General features: G+C 46.5%; 1 protein-coding gene across 6 annotated transcripts in view; it reads right to left on the reverse strand.

Annotated features, from left to right (window-relative positions):
- The window catches only part of SS4 (starch synthase 4), a 141,905-nt gene that overhangs the window by 54,630 nt on the left and 63,009 nt on the right, over positions 1 to 24,266 (reverse strand). For 5 of the 6 annotated variants that reach the window (XM_087687033.1, XM_087687032.1, XM_087687034.1 and 2 more), the window contains 3 exons: positions 20,013 to 20,207; positions 19,846 to 19,917; positions 19,540 to 19,755 (listed from right to left, as the gene is read on the reverse strand). In XM_087687033.1, coding sequence (XP_087543159.1) covers positions 19,540 to 19,755; positions 19,846 to 19,917; positions 20,013 to 20,207 — 483 coding nt within the window. The remainder of the gene's footprint in view (positions 1 to 19,539; positions 19,756 to 19,845; positions 19,918 to 20,012; positions 20,208 to 24,266) is intronic. The other variant, XM_087687037.1, reaches the window with a different exon arrangement.

The following is a 24,266-nucleotide window of genomic DNA, read 5'->3' on the forward strand; positions in this document are numbered from 1 at the left end:
AGTTTGATATTGCTTGTGGTGGTGAAAATTATATAGAAAAATAAGAAACTAGAATGATTAAAAGGCATCTTAAGGATGCCACTTTGAATCAGTGGCTTAAAGTTGTTCAAGAGGGAAAGAAGCCCCAAGTCTTGGAAAGCGTTTAAGGAGATGTTCAAGAAGAAGTTTTTGCCTTAATCCTTTGAAGCCGATGTGCAACAAGAATGGCAAAGAGGTCAATGGGGCAAAAGGGGAGCTCAATGAAACCCTGGAATATGCTAAAATAAGCAAGGAAGCAAGTGAGAAACAATACATATCACTTCAAGCTAAGGACGTGGTTGCCATGAAACCTGTGAACTGTAGGTATCTCCACAAGCTGAGGGTTGAGCTCCTCGAAATACCAGAATAATGACTCTGATACCAATTGAGGGTTCAGCTTCTCAAAATGCCAGTGTAATGGCTCTGATACCAATTGAAGGGAGTGAGCCCACAGTAGAAGCATACGAGCGAAAGCAAGAGCTATGGTGGAAGGAGCCTACAAGGCCTTCAACAAAATTACAATTGGGAATAGATTTTCCATTCCAAGAAATAAAATAATATCTTGGATAGATTGGATGGATCTATGTAGAATGGTCAGAATTGACTAGAGTTCATGAAGTTTAAAGTTTTCCTTAGGATTATGCTCGTATTACAAGAGATTCATTGAATGGTTTGCAATGATTGCTAGATCATTGCATGATTTAACCAAGAAAGTAGTGGCATTCTGGTGGACCAAACTAGAGAAGAAAGCTTTTGAAGCACTAAAGTTCTATATCAGCAAAGGATCTGTTTTTATTATACCTAATTTTTCGAAATCTTTCTTTGTGGAATGTGATACTTCAAGAGTCTGCACTGATGCAGCCTTACACCAAGAAGAACATGCAGTTGCTTATCCAAGCAGAAGGTTGCAAAATGTACAAAAAAATGCTACTATCTATGAAAAGGAGTTAATGGCCATCATTCAAGCTTAATGGAAGAATATCATGAGGCTCCTTACATGGCTCATCATGGTATTTTGGCCACAACCAAGGTACTTGAAATGTATTTCTTTTGTTCAAGTCTTCGATGAGACATTGAACAATTTATCAAAGAATGTCTTATGTGTCAAAAGATGAAGTTCGATCACTGAAAGCCTATAGGGCTTTTGCAACCCTTACCAATTCTGAGTTAGCCTTAGGAAAGCATTGCTATGGTTTTTATTTTTGGCTTGCCAAAATGAGCAAAGGGCAATGATAACATATGGACTATTATTGATAGGTTTAGCAAACAAGCTCATTTCATTCTAGTTAAGAAGACTATCAAGTCTCAACATATTACTAGAATATTTACTCAACAAATCTTTAGGTATCATGGGTTTTTGCAAATAAAATGTGGCTGATTATATTATTCAAAAAAACTGATTACAACAGAGTGCTCATGCTCAACAAACTAGCTGGAGCTGATGCAAAGTCACCAATACATCATATATACAAGCCTCTCAAGGCGGTCTGGGGGGGATGGGGGCAAGAAGCCATGGCCGGGGGGGGGGGGGGATACATTGCCAACTAGGGCTGCCTGCCTGCATCACAAAGAACAGACCCTAGCCGCCCCAAGTACGCATGCCAATTGGGGCCTTCTTTTCCAGATGATCCAAGGATTGACAAATCAGGCCAATTGGGGCCATAATCAGAAAGTTTGGGCTTACCTGGCCCAAGTTCTTTTAAGGGGAGGTGCGCCATCACAGCGCACCTCGCGCAACCACATTCATACTGGATTGACAGATCTGGCCACTCGGGGCCATCAAACTAAGGGCGCCTCTTCATGGGCCCTTGCATTCATGGCGTGGCACACTCCCAGCTGAGTTACGCGCCTCGCCTCTTCAGTCCACTGACAGTTTCTGCACACTCATACTGTCAGGACCTTCAGTTATTTCAAGTGAACACAACTTGTTTTAACTTGGTTATTCTCCATTCTGTGATTGTAAATCTTGTCAGCAGATGGTTGAATTGATGTGTTTCCAATATTATTTTCTCTTCCTAGTCAGCCAGGTTGGGATCATTCCACAATTGTAAATTGAGTCAGTGGATGATCATTCTTTGAGTCAACAAGACCATGTCTCCACACCTGTAATTGAGTCAGTGGGCATGGCACCTAGTGGGAAGACACTGGTCGGCTTGATATTGAGTCGACAAAGACCCCCAAGTTTGTGGTCATAGGTTAGGTCTAGCGGGCAGACACTGGCTGTCTTGATAGTGAGACATGTTTAGACCCCCGAACTTTTGAGTCTCAACACACCGCTCTGCGTGCAAGTCTATTCATTTGCACACTGAACACGAGGGCGTCGTTCTTTTAAGGAGAGGTGTGTATGAGGGTAGTACTCCTCCCTCACCCACATGATGGCGTCGTGGTATGCAAGTTGATAGCGTCCACCCTCTGTCTGTGATTTTCTCGTCCCTCTAGCCTTCTTGGCTTCTTGTAATTATTCTCGTGCCTCTGTTGCACTTCATAATATACATATCGAGTTACCTCATTTCCGTGTCGTGTTACCTTGCCCGTTACGTGTTACCTGCGGTTTTCCGTGACGCGTTCCGTGTCGCGTTCCGTGTTACCTCCAAAAACGCTTCCGCATTGCTGTGGGGCTACCGAATAGAGGGTGATCCCTCATGAGGCAGGCTCCATAGGGTGGGTGTTGCCTACCCAAAGACGGCATCGAGAGGTCGTCGTCACACTACGGAGCTCCTAACGAGCCCTGGACTCGCCTTGCACCTAATCCCATCGGCCGCGGAGCGAGTGGATGATGGAGGTCCAAAGCTTTGCTAAGGTCGCATGTGCTAAAAGTCTCTCTCCACCGAAAGCCTCCTAACACCGCGCCTTCCATATATGCCATCCAGTAAGACTCCCTATGATCTCCCATACCTCCGAGCGGTCTGCTGTACGCTCCAGTACCTGGTGGGTGGGTAGACCCTCTAGATTGACCACTGCGCACGACCCTGCCTCGATCATGAATATCGTGTCCTGCATCCCGGCCTTATACAAAAGGTGACGGCCCTGGCTGACTACCTGCCAACAGAAGGCTCCCCATGAGATACACCCAAGGTTGGGTGCTATACGGCAAAGGATGCGGCATGCTCCTCTCCACACGAGCTGCGCCTCCTCACATGACCAAAGGCAGTGCTTTGGGGTTTCCAAAGGCTGTTGTGAGCAACGCTTACAACCTCCCTCCTCCTGCATCTGGGCAAGCCAACTTCCCACCGCCAAGCCTCCATGTGCCACTAGCCATAAAAGTACGACACCTTCCTCGGCCTCCAGCTATCCCATAGGCGGCCCTAGAAGGTCCGTCGGAAGGGCTCCATGATACTGTGCTCCGCCTAGTGCCTGCTCCGTAATGGAGCCCAATCCATATCCTCCCGCATCAGTACATGTCTACCAATCCTGGCAATGTACTCTAGGAACCTTGGTGGCTTCTTCGCGACCGCACAGGCCGGCCATAGCCACTCTCCTGGATCCCACTCTAGCTCATCAAGTAGTCTGCCCTCCCAGATCCAAAGGTGCCACTCCTTGAGCTCCTTTCAGAAAACATAGGGGTCAAGACGCCATATCTTCACCTTAAGGCATACCACACGAATCCTCCTCCACAAAAGGGTGGCAATCCCCTCATCTTGCTGCCCTCTGTCCAAGGCCAAACGTCCCCCCCCTCCTGAACGGCGAAGAAAGTCCCCTGCAGGGCGCCACCCACTCTACCTACCACCTGAAGGGGGATGCCTGCTAGTGAAAACCTGGCTGCCCATACCTCCTCGTGCTCTATCTCGGCTCTCGTATCGGGGGAGCAAGCCACTCCAATGGTATTGCTACGTCTATCTCTCTTCTCCTCAACTCCACTCCTCTCTAGAAAAATGATACTCGCTGCAACAGCTTCTCGTCCACCATCCTGTACACCTCCCGCCATGTCGTGATGGTATAAGCCAGGCCGGCCTTCCACTCATCCCACTGGATGTGGGGGCGCTCACCAATCTGTACCCCTTCCCGATCTTTGACCTGGGGATTCCACATCATCGGCTGATGGTCTATTTCCTCCTGGCAGCCTGAGGGGCTCTGGATTAGGACGTTGCGGAGGCCCTGCCACACGTGGAGTAAGCTGCGAAGGAAAGGTGATCAAGGGAGATGGGGGGGTGATCTGGGCTGACGTGAAGATCCATCTCAGGGACGGCCTCCACTCACTGCAAAGCCTCGGTCTACAATCCTAAAGGCCCTCCTGCAATAAGACCTTCCAAGTCTACTCGCCTAGTGTGAGACCGCGCACAACTAGCTTACCCAAGAGGGCCATACTCTGATACTTTGGGTCTATGATCCCAAGCCCTCCCTCTGACCTATGTCGTATGATGGTCGCCTACACCACCTTGGCCCTCGATCCCCTGGAACCATTAGACCCTGACCAAAGGAAATTCCGCACTAGGCGGCGAAGCTGCACTACGCACGATGAGGAGAAGCATCAACACGAGGCGATATACTAGGCCGTCGCTAGGAGAACCTCGTTGACCACCAAGGTTCGTCCGACTAGTGAGAGGCGCACCGTGCTCCAGTAGGTCAGTTTCCTCCGAATAGAATCCAGGGCAAGAAGAAACTGTTGGGCAGGAGTGATATCGAGTTCCACCTGAAACCCTTGGTATTGAACGCCCTCTGCTCACCCATCTAAATCCCAGGCGCATGCCCCACTCCGTGTTGGAGTCCGGGTCTGTGAGCAAACCAGCTGACTTTCACCAATTAATTTTCGCTCCCGCAGCAAAGTAGAACACATCAAGAGCCAGCATCAACTCATCGTCCTCTATGTAGAGGGTTGTATCATCTGCGTACTCTGAATCTAACAACTCAGTCTCCTCTCTCACTGGAAGTCGGCGGCCGTGTAATCCGCTCACACGTGACTTGAGGAAGTGAGACATCGCCTCTTCGAAAAGTAGGAACATGTATGGGGCCAAGGGGCAACCCTGTCGAACCGATCTCTCCAGCTGAAACTCCTCCCCTCGCCTTCCTCCTATGAGGACCTTACTGGTGGCCGATCTGTACAGGCCGAAGACCCCACGAATCCAAGCCTAGGGGAATCCCAACCTCACCATGGTGCCCGCTAGGAAATCCCAGTCCATCCTGCCATAAGCTTTCTCGAAATCCAAGAGTAGTGATGCCAGTCTTTGCCCACTGTGCTGAGCCCACTCTGTCGCCTCAAAAAAGGTAAATACATTGTCTAGGATGCTCCTATCCTGGACAAAGCCTGTCTGTGTGTCATGGATGATATCTGGAAGCACGGGGCGTAGTCGCCTACCAATCATCTTTGCCAGTGCCTTATAGGCCACTGACAATAAGGTGATCGGTCTCCACTGGGAGAGCCCCAACCGGTCTCCCCCTTTGGGGAGAAGACTAATAAGCCCTGCCGAGAGACTTCCTGGCATCTGTCCTGAAGTGAAAATCTCCTAGAAAGCCATCAGTAGGGGGTCCTTCACCACTTTCCAGTAGGTAGTGAAGAAGGCCTTAGAGAGGCCATCCTCCCCCGGGCATTTCTGCCCATCCTGTGTATGGAAAACCTCCTCTAGTTCCATCTCTGTGAAGGGAGCTAGGAGGGAGCGTCCCATCTCCTCTATGATGAGGGATGGGATGTGATCCCATACCTGCTGTCTACATATTTGTCCTCTAGCTGAAGCTATCTCCTGCTGGAAAAGGCACGTGTAATAGTCGGTGGCAATCTCCATCACCTCCTCTGGGCTAGAACGAGTTCTCCCATACTGATCTCGAAGACTGCGTATCTGCTCTCCTGCGGTGCAGGGCTGGTGCGCCTGGAAGAACTCCTGCACATCATGTCCCCCTTTCGCGCCCAGAATGCTACTGAGATGCGGAAAGAGAACTCTGAGCGCCTCTCCTCTAGGCGAGCAATGGCTGCTCGCACGCGCAGCTCCAATGCGTGGAGGGTGGAATCCCCTAGTGTGTCCTGCAACAATCTCTGCATGGCTGCAAGGTCCTGTCGGAGTGCTCTCTCCTCCTCCCAACATTGCTGCCTGGCCTGTATGGCTGCCTCTTCACAAATTCTACTCGACTCGGCTAGGACCTCTGCAACCTCCTCTGATATCCGGTCCCTCCTGACCCACTCTCCGTTCCAAATCTGCTCTATCTGTCTTGTCACCTCCTCCCTTCTACAGATGAGTCAAGGATCCGACAGGATCGTGTGTCTAGGGCGGATGCTGGGGGGTCAAATGTCAGGAGAACCGGGCAATGTGTTGCCAACTGCTCAATCTGGCCTCCATCAGAGCCTCCCCACTCTCCCACATAAAACCTGTCCAACCGCTCCAACAAGACTCCACCTAGCCGCCTGTATCCCCAAGAGAAGTCCAACAACCTCTCCCTCTTATGGAAGGCAGGGTCTTTCCAGGCATCACATGCTCTGACTGCAAGCAAAAAGACCTCCCATGCCTCCTGCTCCTCCCCAGCCATGCCTGGTAGTTTCTGCCTCCACCCTCCTAGTCCTCCTAGGCTTCCAGGTTGTCCAACAATCCAGGAGTCTACCTCTGGGAGTCCATCGGCGATCTCCACCCAGAACCTGTTGCGTGCCCTAACCTCCGTAGGGGCATAGACATTGAGGACCCCAATACACGAGTCCCCAATATCTAATCTAATCCATAGAACCCTTCCTGCCACTATTGTCCTATGGTCTCATATACAGGCGGTGAGACTCCGGCCAATAGAGGTGCATACGCCTCACCTCCTGCCGTGGGCACCTATGGCGTGCTCCCAGTAAGTGTGCGAGCTGCCCGGAAGTACCTTTCCAACTCACATTCCAAGATGCAAGGTGTAGGCTCATGGGGAAACCTGTGACTGACCGGACACTGTTCGGTGTGGAGAGTACTGATGAGGAGGAGAAACTATGGGGCATACAAGTACGCTTTGCCGCAGATCTAGACGGTGAACTCCAATCCCCCATGGTGGCCCTCGGTCGGACCATAGGGGTGATAGATGCTCCAGGTGGTACTATCAATGCATCTATCAGCCATGCTGAGAGTTGTGACTCTATACACTGGTAGAAGCGGGCCGCCAGTGCCAGGGGCCACTCGATCACATCACATGGAGGTCTCCACTGTGGAGGGGCTCGAAAGATAATGCTCAAGTGTGGGACCTCGGCACCAGCCCACCAGTTAATGTCCATCATGCAGCCAAGCCACTGCTATGCAAACAATGCTAGTCCTTCTTCCATCCACTAGGAGATGTGGTTCTTCACCCAACTCTTCAAACCCTCCTCTGTCTATGTCGTCGTCCAATCCCCTAAGTGAGACGACTGAAAGAAGAAAGCGTAGTTTGGTCCATCCGCTGGTGCTAGTAGATGGACCTTGCCCCTCCTGGACTTACGAACCACGAAGATCCCCACCTCTAGAGGTAGTGGGACCTCTCCGCGCTCCGCGATTCTCAGGTATGACCATGGGCCACTGCGGAACAACTCCTTTGGCAACAGTTATGCTTGCCTCGGAAAAGTGTGACGGGCGGCAGGGGCAGATCAGCTGGTGGCTGTGTGTCGGAGAGGGAGAATTGCTGATGCGAGACGGATGTGGGCGTGAGTGGCTCATCACCTCCTATGGTAGGAGGGAGGGTGGGTCTGGGGGGATCACATGAACCAGAGGCAAGCTCAGGGGGGGTGCGCGATAGGGGAGGTGGTGGGGGGAAAGAAGACCGAGGGAAGGTGGGGGCGTCAGAGGTGCGTGGCGGGTGTGGGGGGGAAACTAGTGGCCCTGATAGGGAGGGGCCTGAGCCTGGGTCAGTGGAGCGAGCATGGGAGGTGGGGAGAGGGGGGAAGGGGGAGGGGGGGGGGGGGGGGGGGGGGGGGAAGGGGAGGGGGCTGTGGGATCTCAGGTGGGGTAGCCTCTAGCACGGGTGGTGGATGTAGGGGGATGCGGTCCTGCCGGGTGGGGCGAGCAAGGGGGGGCTGTGGAGTGCTCTGTTGAGGGGGCATCACTCGCCCTCTTGCTCCCTGCTGTCGAGGCTGCATTGGAGGAGCTGGCTACGGCCCCCCTTGCCGTCTCGCTCTCTGTGGTCTCTGGACCCGTGTGAAGGCATCAGCATCTACCTGCGAGCCTGTTAGCGAAGCCGCCTTGGCTCCGAAGCACGTACAGTCTGCTGCCTGATGCCCAAAGTTATGGTAGCGCAGGCACTACCCTGGTTGCCCGGTCGCAGTGACCTACTGCCTAAAGGAGTGGCCTCCTGCCTCAATCTCCAAGAACTTGGGTATACTCTTTGTGTCTTTTACGGCCACTCATAACTTGCGGACTCCTGCAACTATCATTGCATCCGCAAAGGAGGCAGGAAGAACTGTGCCGAAGAGCTGTCCAAAGTCCTCCACTAATTGACGGTACTCTACCACTAGTCCAGGGAAAAAGTAGAGTGACTAGGTGTCTCAGAAGTCTGCTGTGAAGCTAAAATAATTCCACTGTGAAGCCGTTGTACCAGGCAACCATGTGAATGACCCCCTTTGTGGAGGCATAGGGCGAGCTCTCCACTAACTCACGAGCTGCATCCGCAGAGGTGAGACGAACCATGAATATCCCTCGGCCCATGAGAACTGTCTCCACGATCTGCGCTATGCCAATACGCACCGTAGAGTGAAGTCAATCTCGAAGCTGGGCCCTGGATGGAGTGTCCTGTTACCTAACCGAAAATCGTTGTTTCTTTAAGCTCCAGCTCTGTGGTACGAACGGCCAAGAGCAACGCGCAAGGTATTTGACTGGGGGGCACTCGCAGAATGCACCGGCGTCTGACTAGGGATTTCCATTCCGCGACCCTGTTGAGGACCTACCGATCCCGCTACTGTGCTGCCAAAAGAGAGAAGATGTTGCTACAAGTGGAGGGAGCAATGGTATGGATGGAAAGGTCGATGGTGGGGGGAGGCGGGGCGATTACACTCTTCAGGCTGCTACGCAATAAGTCCTGGTGGCCAGTCGGGCAAGGGGAGGGAGGAAGGGAGGGTAGTGTGTTAGAGTAAGGGGGGGCTGGCGGAGTAGGAGGGAAGCTGACGAGCGCTGGCGCGAGAGGGGTAGGTGCAGCGCGCCTGCTGTGAAGCAGCGCGGGCGGAAGAAGAGAGACAACTGAAAGGCGGGAGAAGGGGGCGGATGCTGCGAAAGGCGGGGGGAGCTCTAGGTGAGCGCGATGGAGGGGGGCAGAGGGGACGCTGGCGGACGAGGGGGGAGCTTACGAGAGCTAGCGGGAAGCAGTGGGCGCAACGCGCCTGCTGTAAAGCAGCGTGGGGCGGCGGAAGAGGGACGGCTGGGTGGTGGGAGGAGGAGGGGCGAATGCTGAGGAAGGCGAGGGGAGAACCTGAGTGAGAGCAATGGAAGCGCTGGGTAGGCGCGATGGCAGTGGAAGCGTGACATGGAGGCAGCGTTCGTGACGTGACGGGCAGGAGCTGTTGATAGAAATGTCATACTCTCATTAAGTATCATGGGTTACCACAATCCATTGTGGGTTATAGAGATCCAAAACCACTAGTCTATTTTGACAAGCTCTTTTTGAGAATTTAGGTACAAAGCTTACTTTTTCTTTTTTCTATTATCCTCAAACAGATGGCCAAAGTGAGATAGTCAATCTCATAATATTGGATAGGTTGAAGTGCTATTGCCATGAGGCCAAGCAACAATGAAAAAAGTATTTACCTTTGGTAGAATATGTCTATAACAATATAGTTCATACTTCTACAAGTAAAGCACCATTTGAGATCATATATGAAAAACCACTCTTACTACCTATTCTCTAAAACAGAGGAGATATTTCATGTTGATGAGTTCGTGCATAATATGGATACAACTTTTATCCAAGTTAGACAAGCTATCCAAAGATCTCAAGAAAAACAAAAGAAAGAAATAGGTAAGCATAGAAGGCACTTGATTTTACAAAAAGGACATTGGGTGTGGCTGAAATTTGGCAAAGCTCATCTAAGAAGCTCTAACAAGTCTTCATCCTAAGTCACTAAGCTTGCAGCAAGAAACTATGGGCCATTTCAAGTCACTGAAAAGATTAATGATTTTTGTTATAGATTACAACTTCCAGAGCATTCAAGAATTCACAATGCTTTTCATATCTATCTTTTGAAGCCTTATGAAGGGCCTCCACCATTGGAGCTTCTAATAGAGGATCCACCTGAAGTAGATAAACATCAAGAGATACTTCAACCCAAAGAAAATAGTCATTTATATGATTAGGAAACGAGAAAGAAACATTTCTAGAAAATTCCTTCTGAAATTTAAAAACTACTCTCATTTTCTAAATGAATGCCAGAATAGTATTTTAAAGACTATCTAGAAATACTTGCAAGTTATAAAGAAGATATAGGATTAGAAATACTTCAAGCAACGTCTTGAGAACAAAACAAATTTCAAGAGAAAGGGATGTAACAAACCTTATGTATATCAATTGTTGCAAAGATATATTGGCTCAATGATTTCAAATTAATTGGATGCTCATGTACTTTGAAATGTGATTTTCATTATTTAAGTCTTTCAAAATATAATTAAATATTCATCTTTCTATTCAAGGGTGGTCAATGGCCAAAACGCCTTATAATTATACTTGGGTCGTCATTGATGAGATGCCCGGGAGAAATTAAAAGTTTAGTCAAGTGGTTAGATTGACAAGAAAGCTTAGATGACTAAAACTTTTAAATTCAGATAGTCACATTGACTAGAAATCCATATAATCAGTGGTTTTAGAAAGTAAAACCAAATGCTCATGATCAAAGAAATAAAACATAAAATGGTGAATTTATATAATAAAACTCTACAGAAGCTAAATTTGCCAACTCCTAAAATTTAGGAGGTTACAATTCTTGAAAGTTGCTCAAATGAAAATTCTATTCATGTCAAAGACTCCAGAATTTCTCAAGAAACAATTTTGTCTTCAACAACTATCTCAAATTCTTAACCATTTGAGAGATTTTCAGAGTAGAAAGTTTGGAAGCTTCTTCTCTAAAAAAGTGACAGTGGCATCTAGAATAGAACATGTGTTATTTTGAAAACACAATTGTCCCTATACTTGTCATTTTCAGCAAACACTTATCACTAGTAGCCTCTACTTTTCACTTTTGAGCACCCAAGCCCCACATGTATATATTGGAGGTATCTCTCTTCATTTGGAATAAGCTCTCATGTTGAAATTTCACCCCACATGCTTTGTACTCTCATCTCTCTCTCTCATCCAAGAAGCACTTTCTACTTAGTTTGATCTAATCCAAGTACTAAAGAATAAAATTAGCTTGTTGCTCAGAGTTTGAAGAAATTAGAGTTTCAAAACCCTAATTTTCAGAATTGCAGCAAATCAATCCTTTTGTATATGGTTTAGGGTTTCAAAACCCTAATTTTCAGAATTGCAGCAAATCAGCCCTTTTGTGTATGGTTTAGGCACTCAATGCCTGTGTTTTGTTTCAATAAATTCCTATAAAGAGGGAGATGCTGGTTTCCCTCTCAACGTGGTGTGGACTTCAGAGAGTAGTTACAGACTACTTCAATGTAGCTTAAGCCCCAGCCGCGACCACCCCAAAGACTACATCTCCTACTAACAGGCATTGCCGAGATACAGCATCAAGAGGCATCACAATTGACTCAGCTACAACACTACGCAGAGCACGATGCCCTAGAGTACCTACTCGACAACATAGGTGTGCCCATATGCGCCACATTCGCATCACAATTGCTCATTACAGAGGCAGATTGGCGCAATGACTTTGTCAGAGATAGCTTTCAGAGTCTTGGTGGATTCCATAGACTGAGGGGGAGATACTCTACACTCTTGATCTTTTTAAACTTAGTTTTTTCCAACTCTTTTAGTTTCCATACTTCTCATTCCAATATACCATGTAAACTTACACATAAATTTTATCTCTTCTTATCTGATGAGAGATGATGATACCAGTTGTATTGGTTATGGTCTCATAGGCTACCCTGGCCTTTTAGAGACGTTAATAGATCTCTCTCTCTTTCTCTTTCTCTTCTAATTTTCATAGTGATAATTAATCGAGTTGAAACATTCTCCTGGGATCCACGATCTACACATGAGATGTGACACAACCCATATCAGCTGCAAAGAAAAACTGAATTGATATCAAACTCACCATAGAGCCAAACAAGTCCACCCTTGAGTTTGGGAGCTAGCAACAAATTGGGTCACAACAATATCCCAAGAGCTCACATCCCTCCTCTCCCCCCCCCCCCCCGGGGAAAAAAAGGCCACCTAGATTGTCATTAAATGCAATCTTTATACAGCTCTATTTCTCCAATAAAGCATCAAATCTGCTCTCTCTCAAGTCTCACACTCATCTTCACATTTTGAAACAACTCCTCTCTCATTCTCTCTATCACACCTATTCTCTCACTTTCTCATCATTCTATCTAAACGATAATTCTCTCTCATTACCATGGCCTCTCACGACGTGCCTTACTTTGATTAACCAGTTGTGAGCGAACCCCATTGCATCGAGGATGTCCATCCAACTTGTCTTAATCCTAAACATGAGCACAAGTGTTGTCCCAAAGGTTCTTCTTCCCTCAAGTTGGATGCAAATTTGACACTTGTGTAAGCTTTGAAGACCCAACTAAAAGAAATGCATTGGCAACTTTAGAAACTATGTACTCCCCATTTTTTATTTGTGCCCACAACCACGCAGGCTTTGCCTCTGCAATTCCAACCTAATCCCTTCAAAGGGAAGAAGAAATGTGACAAGACAAATATGGATTTATGGCTTGCCAAATGGATAGCTTACTTCGGTCCATGCCAATTCAATGGTGTACAGCATATCGAAAAGATATAGATCATGTTACATAAATAATGACTCCTTAATTTTCCTAAAGTTGTTCACCCTATAGGTGTCTTTATGGGCATCAATAGAAAGGTCTTGGCACGTATACTACTTTTCCACACATTATAATTTGAAAACAATCACATTAACATTATTCTCAATGAAAAAAGCATAACATCATTAAATCCTTCAAATCTGGGCAGGTCAACATTGTGGGCTCCACATGGAAAGCTCTTTGTATGATATATCATATGGCACATCATAGAACATGACAGACCATATATCATACCATACTCTATATCATTACACACCTAGGTTGAGGGTTTCTGATTCACAATATGGTTTGGGTTTCTAAGTATTGCACAACATGTATAATAAACCCTAAATTCAAACACAGTAAACCCTAATGTGTTCACAGGGTTCACAAATCATCCTTTAATTGTGCAATAAAATTAGGAGGTTGCAAAAAGCACACATTTCCACTTTCACCCAGACATTTGTGTTGACGAGCTTGGGCAGCCAATGGACAGGACTCATCTTCATCTACAAGGGGCTTCCCTCAGCATGTCCGACTCCTACCATTGGTTGTTGACTACTTCCTTGATTGCATTACTACAGACTCTGCCTTCGATAACATGTCTAGATACATCCCCTCTACATCCAGATGCACTAGAGATTGTTCACATGTAACAAAACTAAATTGGAGTTTCCTAGTGCCCTAAATCCCTCCCTAAGGTACAACTTAGGCTGAATGCCAAGTCAACGAAGCATGAAAGATATAGTGGTTATCCTTGTGAGATCATGACATTGCCCAAACATGTGTGTGTGTAAATCAGTCCTACATGTACTAACCTTGTACATTTCCTTTAGATTATTGGTACCCTTTCATTCCCTTTTCTTGGGTCCATTCTCAACAGCTAGGGTATTGGACACAAGTACCTCATATATACTATAAAGAACGATACCATGTATTATATATGACATGACAAGATATATTCCAGGTTTAGGCTCTTTGCTAAGGATGATTTTTAACGTTGATGAAGATCATCTTGTTGATTTCAAAATCCTCCGTAAATTTTCTTTTTGTTCTTGTGGTTGTTGTGGTGTGCATTCATTGCAATACTCAATTGTTAATGTAGTTCTCACTTGTAAGTGGTGTCCATATGAAAGGCACTTGAATGTATAATAGGAGATAAACCCTTGCTCTTGACATCTTGATGAATGGGAATTGTCCTCACATAGACAAATGAAGCTCTTTTTGTTGATGTCGTCCTCAAGAGCCCAAACTTGTGACAATCTCTCATGTTGAGAGCTTGTAGAGCATCTGACTTGCTTGACGAGATTGAGATTATTTGACCTTGTGGAGTGGTTAAGAGTGTGGCAAAGAATTCAATGTCCAAGAATGGCCTCATAGTGAGGTCCCGAGTGACTTACTAGGCCAAAAAGTAGAGCACCTAAAAGACAAAAAACCAAACAATGGCTATGGCAGTGAACTGTCACAGCATTGTGCTTCAGAAAACAGCTGAAGAACATGGCATTTCATGCACCCTCTTAACCAGAGTTAGGGCACCTCTTGGGCTACCAAAGCCCCTATGAAATTGAGATAATAGTCCACTTTGAAAGTTACAGCAGCTGCTGATTTACAGCAGAGTTCAGTTTCTGCAGAAATTGCAGTTTGAAGACTGAGTGTGGCCCCTCAGCACGTAATGGGACAATGCTAGGTACAAGATGGTGCCCTAACCTGAGGAGGGTTTTTATTTTTTTCTTGCCTGAGTAATGGTGTTGCATATGTGGAAGAATTTGAGTAAATAAACAGATGTAGAAATAGTGCATTTAGAAAGACAGATGGACATGAGAAAACATATAGTGCAGATCACCATGCTAGTCAATCTTTATATTATTACGGATAGGTCAAAAAACAAGCAATATTTGACTATCAGTGCTATCGTGTTGTTTGGCAGATGGAAACAAGAGAGAAAATCACAGGTATCCCCTATGCATTTCTTGCAATAGTATACTCTGAGGACTTACCCCCATTACACCCTGCAGCAGAGATAGCGGAGAGGACACATGATCGGGTATATACTAGGAGGCAGCAGAGGCAGGCATGGGCTGTACAGCCATGCCGGTCCGAGAGGTTGAGACAGTCCATAAGGATACTCTCATGGAATGTACGAGGCTTCGGAGGTCGCCACTTTAGGCAGGGCCAGAGCCTCATGCGACAGGATCTGCACAGAGCTCTAGTAGTAGGATCAATTGATTTTCTTATGTTACAGAAGCACCATCTTTCCGCAGACAGGATATCCCGATGTTGCGGGAAGCTATTGCCAGGTCAGAGTCACACTTACTAGGCAGCAGCTGTAGGTGCTACCGAGGTACAGGCTGGAGTATGTATATGCGTTGGGGAGCAGTGGACTCAGTCGGTACAGGGCTGGGGTATTCTGATTTCAGGGAGAGCCATGTGGGTCTCGGTGAGAGTGGAGGAGGCACTCATTGGTTTGTTGGCCATTTACGCCCCGAATGGCCAACAAGACAGGAGACAGTTTTGGACCACCCTCAATCCAGTCTCTACCACAAGTTGATCACTGGGTGGTAGGGGGTGACTTTAACATGGTGGAGGCTCTTGAGGACAGGAGAGGCAGATGCACAGAAATCATTAGGGGAGAAGAGCAGGCTGCTTGGGAGGAATTCTTATTCCAGATTAGAGGCCAAGACCCATGGTTCACAGCAGAGTTTGGCAGGACCACAGGATCACTTCAGTTCTCTAGGAGAGACAGGGCGATAGGAGCCACGACTTTATCCAGGATTGATCGATTTTATGTGGATGACTGGGCCTGCGACAGAGGCAGACTTACAGGCATCATACTTGGCACGACCCTCTCGGACCACTCACCGATTCAGATACTTCTTCTTGAGAGAGTAGGTGGACCCCATTCCAGTGTCAGGATTCCAAAGCACTTGTTTTATGAGGATGATCTTAGAGAAACAGTTACACAGTGTTGGAGATCTAGACCCTTCTCAGCTGGACGGGCAGCTAGTGACTTGGATGAGAGCCTACAGGAGATTAGTTCCCTCTTCAGAGAGGAGGCCACAAGGAGGAGGCACAGCCTTCTAGAGAAGGAAAGAGCTGCTAGGGCATCATTGGTTGCCTTACAGAGGGAGAAGGAGAGACGGCCAGGATGCAAATGGATAGTTGAGAGGATGCATACCGCCAGGGCACAGATTGATTCCATGAAGGAAGCTAGATCAGAGTACATATTTTGTGCGACAGCCTCTTTTTGGACTCAGTTTGGGGACAAGGTTAATAGGGATTTTTTCCGCACCACAGGGCCTAAAAGGGCCAAAACACTCTAGACAGGGTGTTCGGAGACTCAGGAGAGCTGATGGATCCATTGCACAGGGCCCTCTAGAGGCGAGACAGGTGGCCGTACAATACTATACATCCCTACTAGGATCCACCACTAGACCCCCTGGATATGAGAGAGGTAGTTTGGCAGAGCACGCAGAGGGTGGTTATAAACAGGATGAGCAGAAATCTGATAGCCCATTTTACAGAGGAGTTGGAGGAGGCACTTCGGGCACTACCCTCAGGCAAGTGTCCAAGGGAAGATGGACTAGATAAATCCTTCTTTGTGAGCTACTGGGATCTTATCAAAAAAGGCCTTCACTCGGCCTTTCAGGAGATTATGGCATCAAGGACTATGCCCAGAGAGACTCTCTGAGGGGCTGATTCATCTTATCCCGAAAGGAAGTGGAGATAGATTGGAGATCACACAGTGGAGACCGATCACCTTGCTTGGAACTGCCTATAAGATCCTCACAAAGGCGATTAGTCTCAGTCTGGCACCATTGACGTCAGATATTATACACCCCACTCAGATAGGATTTGTCCGAGAGTGCAGCATCTTGGACAACATCTTCACCTTCTGGAAGACCATAGCTTTGGCTAGATCCAGGAGGCAAGACCTTATTGTGCTCCTTCTCGACTTTGAGAAGGCATATGATCGCGTGGATTGGGAGTTCCTAGAGGGCACAATGCTGAGGATGGGCTTTCCAGAGCAGTGGGTCAAGGGTGTAGCGGCTCTCTACTCTTCAGCACATAGCCAGGTCATGATTGGAGGGGCAAGAGGAGATAGATTCAGCATCCATAGATCAGTTAGACAGGGATGTCCACTTGCTCTGTTCTTGTTTCTATTTGTAGCACAGGCCATGAGCTCCTTCTTGAGAGACAGATCTACAGGTATCAGAGGCATCAGGCTACCCATCCTTGAATTTGAGGAGCTTCTTGATGTGGAGTTTGCTGATGATACAACAATTTACTTGGATGGGAACGAGGGCAACTTTAGAGCCTTTGTAACAGCCATGGAGACATTTTGCAGAGCATCAGGAGCACTAATTAATTAGCACAAATCCTTTGGATTTTGGATATGCGACACTAGACAGCCAGAGTGGCAACCACATGAGGATTTCACATGGGTTCCCCACGGGACCGATGTGAGATATCTCGGATGCCATGTGGGGATTGACATTACCTCAGAGCAGTAGCTGGCACCCCTCCTTTTAAGCATCAGATAGAAGCTTTTGTATTGGAGCTCGGCGAGACTCTTGTTGGCAAGAAGAGTAGCGGTTGCCAACCAAGTTCTTCTTGCGACCATGTGGTACATCACTTCGTGTTGGGCATTCTCTAGGTCGTGTATTGGCCAAGTGAAATGCCTCATCAAGAACTTCATTTGGTCAGGAGCATATGGGAGTCCAGCCAGAGCAAAGGTGGCTTGGGATGTCATCATACAGCCTACATCCAGAGGAGGATTGGGGATCATAGACCCAGATAGTCAGAGCAAAGCCTTATTGGTCAAGCTCATTGTTAGGGGTCTCCTTCTAGGAGAGGAGCCCAAGAAGAAGCTTCTAATGGGGAGGCTAGAGGACTTGACACCTATACATGGAGGAGCATGGCAGCCCAGCATTCACTAGATATTTTAGGAGATCAGCACCAAAGATTTAGAGAGGAGCTTCGAGGTCAGATTTGCAGCTGCCATTATTAGAGCTTGGAGATCTGTATCTCCAGGGCTCCACCAGCTCCCCCCAACTACTATTGAAAAGAAGAGGAGACATCCTCTTCTCTTTAATCATTATTTGAGATCAGAGTCAAGCCACACCATTGGGCAGCGGACACACTTATCATGGGGGCGATTCTCTTTACAAGTTGCTACATCAATGGGGGAGTGGTTTGCATTTCAAGAGTTACCACATGAGACCCAAAGGCAGAGATTACATGGTCTTAGGGAAGCCAGGGCTATGATTGAGGCTGTGACGGAAGGGGTTCCACCAGATTGGCAAACTGAAACAGCTTCCTCTCAGACTTGGATTGGTCATTTCTCTAGAGGGGATATCCTTCTAGCAGTCATTGCATCTAGCAAGGACACGACATTCACTTTCATAGTTGAGGAGGATGGCTGCCTCCAGTAACAGGACCTTGACCTTACAGCACTCAGTGGTGGCTGGTCCAGGTAAAGAATCGGAGTAGTGGCTCACTTTCAAAGAAAATGGCGCATAGACCCAGACCCAACCACTTGTCTTATAGATGGATGGAGATATTGGGCATACTAGAGGAGGCCTCTACAGAGACTTCAATGGGATCCAGGAGAGTGGGTGTGGAGGGATCCCTTCCTTGATAGGCCATCCGGCATCCCCTTCTTTGGCTACACTACTAGATTGGGACAGAGGATACAGATGAGCAAGATTAGAGCACAGCCTGCAGCCATCCCTCATTGACATAGAGACGGAGTCTCAGATGAGTTCCTATACGACTTTTGGAGGTGACTACATCACAGCTTCAGGCCCAGGAAGATATCTCTCTTTCTATGGCTTCTAGCCCATAGGAGTTTAGCAGTGGGCACTTGGCTTGGATATGGCAGGGACCCAATGGCTTACACCCGATGTGGTGAGCCAGAGGAGACACAGAGACATTGCCTCTGGGACTATCCTAAAGCCCAAGAGATTTGGAGGAGAGCTCTTAGGATAGTATTCCATGGTACAACAGAGTCCATGGTAGCGACTTGGGGGGCTGCAGCTTGGGTCACAAATAGAGGTCCAGCTTGCGGCTATGAGGACACTCAGGGGAGCTTTTCTTTTCTCATCATTGGACAGCATCTGAGCAGGATCCCTACCCCAAACTACTCACAGACACAGTGGACTCAGGGACATTGTCACAGATGGGAGCTGATTTCCAGCATTATAGCTTGGTACATATGGACTGTGAGACGTAGCCAGGTCATTGATCTTCAGGATATACCCACTGGGGAGTCTTTATCAAGGATTTGGACAGAGATAGTCCATACTCTCCGTGGGAGATGGGAGAGCTTGCAGGGCAGCTCTGAGAGGATGAGGAAGAAAAGAGAGGCTTTCCTAAGGATTTGGGATTCAGACACCATCTTTCACACTATCCCTCAAATGGTCTGGCACTTTAGCCCACCAGATTGGTTGTTTACACAACCATTGTATCTTTGATGTAGTTAGTTACTCTTCACAGAGTTTCTTGTACTTTGTATTTACCTTAGGGGGACTTTCTCCGAGGTGTTATTAATAGAGTTCTCTTTTCTTGGATATATATATATATTTTTTATTTATTTATTTATTTTTTTTTTTAAATGTGACACCAAGGAAAAGAATAGGTCTATTTATTGAACACAACATTGACCTTCAAAATGCAACAGAATTGGAAGTCAAATTCTTACAATGGGCTTTTTAGCATCTGCGCCAACTGAAGAAAGTAACAACCTGGCTCTGAGAGCTGCTTTATTGTAATCCCTGCCACTGATTTCTTCTGCACTATACTGATGGCTGATAAGAAGGTCAGAAGCTGGATTCCAAATTTCATTATCTATCCCATTGAGTATTCCAAAAAACTTGTGTGCATGAGCCATGAGTGCTATATGCAGACCCTTACCCCCCTGCAATTTCAAGGTTCTAGTTATGTTGCATATGCCTGCTTGATTACACAGAAACTCAACTTCAAAAGACATTCAAAACACTTGTCATACCTCTGGACCTTGTACTTCTTGAGCATATGTTGGAGATACTGTTGTCACAATGTTTGAAAAAATAATGCCTCCCTATTAACAAGAGTTAGGCCAAATAAACACAAAAAACTCTTTGCTTTGTACAATAATGACCTTATGAATGAAATCTGGCTTTGATTGATTCACACCTTCAACAAATTTATCCGATTATGTAAAAAGTCATCCTGCATTCTGTCAGGTCTATGCAAACGTTGCGGATCAAGTCCACAACTAGCCAGGGCACCAGGATTTTCTGTGCCTTGATACTCAAAATTGTGGCAGGTGAATGCTATCCTGGCTGAGTCTAATCCTTGAGGTACATACAGATCCCAATACATAGGAGCCTGAGCCATACCAAGCATACCATCAGTAAATCCTGATGTTACAAATTTGAAAGGGTCAATCCAGCATTTAACTTCTTCTTTCCAAATAAATGTGATTCAGACATACAAGTACTCGCAAACAGCAGTCACTGTGTCTTGCAAGCAGTCACATATAACTATCTAGCCACGTGTTAACCTGCATGAGCATGTCATGCATACTTCCAATCCCGCCAAATACCCATACACAAGCATGCAATAGGGGTAGTGTTCAGAGAAAAACTCAGAACCTCTTAATTAAAACCATACACGAAACAATGAATTTGTGCAATAAAAAACAATCGGTCAATAAAAGAACTGCGGACTAATACATAATGAGTTTCTGCCTATCAGTTTGACTTTAAAAATTTTATGGCAACTTTAACGACAACCTGCATAATTCCAACTCCAAAGTTTCTATGTTTTCTGGCGGTAGCTCCTAATTTTGCAATAATTACTGACTAGCCACTAGGTGTGAAGTTTGCAGGACACTAGTTGAGATGCCTCCCCATTGCCTACAGTAGTATCTTGCAGCTCAAGATATCTGGCTTTGCATGTCTGGATCTATCTTTCTAAGTACTGCATATGTTCCCCAGTACAGGCGTGGTTTGTGATTTATGCCACCATGCCCTAGAAATCCAGTGATCCATCAAGGCAGTCCTGGACCAATTAGTGCAGTCGTGCCACATATACTGCTGCAGGAGAGAATGTGCCAGGACAGAGCTGATAAAACCTAGTTCACAATGGACCTGCCAAAGATAGGCAAGGAGCACACTACTAAAAATGGATTGCCAATCTATGCTGGACTACAAGTTTGGGAGAAAACTAACTAACAAACAGCAATGATCTTGGCCAGCTATTGCAGTGTTATAAACACCTCCAAGGCAAGCCTAGGCCTCTCCAGCATCACAACACCATCCACCACATATAAAGCTGTATCATCTTCATATTTCAAGTCCACAAGCTTTGCCTCATTCCTCACCAGAAGTCTCAGGCCTCTTTCTTGTGGCCCAACTGCAGAGGAGATAAAACATACAACTCTACAAAGATCAAGACCAATGATGACCCTACTACAGCCAGATCCATAGAGTGCTGACAACCACTAATCTGGTGCACAAAAGTCTAGACAATCCAAAGAAACACCACCCCCCCCCCCCAAAACAAGAAGTCCTAGTTAAACCTACCAAAGGCCTTTCTGAAGTCAACAGCAAGACTACTGTACCATGTCTATGCTGTAATGCTCCTTGGCTACAGAAAAACATCTGCCGGGGAAAAAATGCACATAGAATTTATGGATTTGCCTAAACTAGCAGCATAAAAATGTTGTAAAATGACAAATTATCAGGGCTATCCATTTACCTTTAGAGGCCGATCAAGAATGGATAATGACTTTTCCTTATGGCATCATAGTAGGCCTTAAAATTCAAAACAAGTCATTATCTCTACAGCATATAGTAGGCCTTAAGATTCAGAACGGATCCTTATTCTATAAGGCAATAGGTTGCAATCTGATTTGATGACAAGGATGGCCTGAAAAGCATTTTGGTGTGTGTTCTTATCTCAGGGGAGGAAAAGGTACTTTCAAAGCATCCCATCTGGTGTCATGAATGTTGTCTAGGAGCAAACGATAGAGCTTGCTATTGATCATCCTTGTCAGGGCCTTACAAGACACTGTCAGTAATGTGATGGGCACAAGAAGACAAATTAGCCCTACCTCTCACTATGCTAAAGATCTTCTCAAAGGTTCTAAGATGGGTACCTTCACCTCCTCCAAAGGTGGTGAAAGAAGAAGGATCTAACAAGCATATGTTTACCAGGGCATTTTGCACCTCTTGATCCAGGAAAGCTTGAAACAACTTGTGCAGTGAAGGGACAATGAAGACAATGGCTGGCCTCCCTTATAAACTGGAGAGGGAATGCACTTGCACAGCTCATAAAAGCCTGTGATAGGAAATTGTGGCTAGTTCCATCAACTCATGATGCAAATTCCTCACTCTCTGATTGTAATACCTGAGAAAGTAGATGTCATACCTTGGGACATAAAGGTGATGAACCTAAGGGAACTCCATACATTCCTGTCTACTTTCCAAGCCCAAAAGGCTATCAAAGCTGAAGAAAAGAACTCCATCCATGTATCTGCAATGCTAGCAAGGGCTGATGTAGCATAGAGCTCCTATGCTTGGAGTGTGGTCACCTAGTGTCACCTAAAGCAACCTCTTGATGGAGGTCTCGAGTGAGATCCTTGCAAAGTCCTCTCTCCTCCCAACATTGCTCAAGGCCTCTAGCACACCTAAACAGCTCCTCATTAAATTGTCATCACCTCAGCTAGCCAGCTCTTGATGGAGGTCTCACGTGAGATCCTTGCAAGGTCCTCTCTCCTCCTAGCATTGCTATTGAAGTCCAAGACAAGAACTCCATCCACGTATCCACAATGCTAGCAAGGGGGATGATATAGCATGGAGCTCCTAAACTCAGACAGTGTGGTAACCTAGTGTCACCTAAAGCAACCTCTTGATGGAGGTCTCGAGTGAGATCCTTAAAAGTACTCTCTCCTCCCAGCATTGCTCTCAAGGTCTCTAGCACACCTACTCAACTCCTCATTTACCTCATTGTTGAGACTGCAGATCCAAGGTTGAAGGCCGTGGCATCCAGGGCAATGTGATCTAACTACCCTAGTGTATGACCATACCAAGAACCCCTTAGAACCAATCGAGGTGCTCTGTGAAGCTATTGTCCATATGCCTATAGCACCAACACCCCTACTACAAGAAGGGTCTCTCCATGCATCTAATCCCCCTTTGCAATGTCCTAGAAGTTTGCACCTATGCTCTACTAGTCCTAAAACATTTCATAGATGGTTGAAGTATATCCTCCAATAACCCAAGACAACACCTGTAGCAACCTATCACAATTAGAATCTCTATTGAGCTACCACAAACTTGCTCCCTAAATTCACTGCTTTCTTTTGTTGCTTCCACTTAAAGGGAATTTACTCTATCTTCTTCCACTAATTTGAGTCAAGCCACCAACACTTTCTAACCCTTTGTTCTATTCACTCTGTGCCTCCAATTGAAGATGGGCTGCTAGGTGATTTCACAAACATATATAAGTCTGGTCACTAGAAAAATTGCCCATATTCTCTCCCATCTCCCACGCAATGTATGGACAATCTCTATCCAAATCCTAGAAAGGGTCTCTACAAAAGATGTGAAGAAATACTCATCTACAAATAACAAACACAAGCATATGACAAAGCACAGACTGATAAAGAACACACTTAAGGTTAGGGAAACTCAGAGACAATGAACACTGAAGATAAATCCATATCTCTAGGACCAAGCTAGAGAGTATTAGAGATAGAGTGTGTTGTACTCTTAATAGATCCTGAAACACAGCACACAGCCTCTGAAGATGTCTCACAGTAGCAAATGCTGCTCTATGAAGGCTGGAATTATGGCAAATCGGGCAGACAGTGAGAAAACAGTCCAGAATAGCCAAGCAACAGCTGCTGCAGTAGAACACAGCTGCTATGATGATGTGGCAGACTATACAACCACACTGAGCAGTAAACACAGGTGTGGATGATGACATGGCAGACTGTACGACCAGGTTGAGCAGTAAACGCAGGTGTGTATGACACATCAGCAGCTAGCTGAGAACAGTCGCCAGCAAGTGTAGAGGGCTTGACAGCAGGCACCAAATGAAGAAGAGTAGCACACAGCAGCTCAAACTGAGATGTCCTCCACGAATGGGGTGTGGACAGCAAGACAAGAGCCAGCAATCTCCAAACTAGGATTGGGGCTGAATGGTGGGCAGGGTGTCTACTTATAGAAATGTGGATGCTTCCAAAATAGGGTTTGGCTTATGGAGACAAATAGTCTCTCGAAATGTGCATCATTAAATGAAAGTTTGGTAACAATTGAGTTCTGGAGCTGTAATTAAGAGTTAATCAGTTTATAATACATTTTTAGCTCAACACCCCCTCCTAGTCCCAAAACTAGAACCAAGAAGGCATTGTCAAGATAGCTCAAACCCATTTTCACC

The sequence above is a fragment of the Lygodium microphyllum genome, chromosome 10 (assembly GCF_053477565.2).
Source record: "Lygodium microphyllum isolate KBCC chromosome 10, Lygodium_microphyllum_v1.1.10, whole genome shotgun sequence".
Classification (NCBI taxonomy): Eukaryota; Viridiplantae; Streptophyta; class Polypodiopsida; order Schizaeales; family Lygodiaceae; genus Lygodium; species Lygodium microphyllum.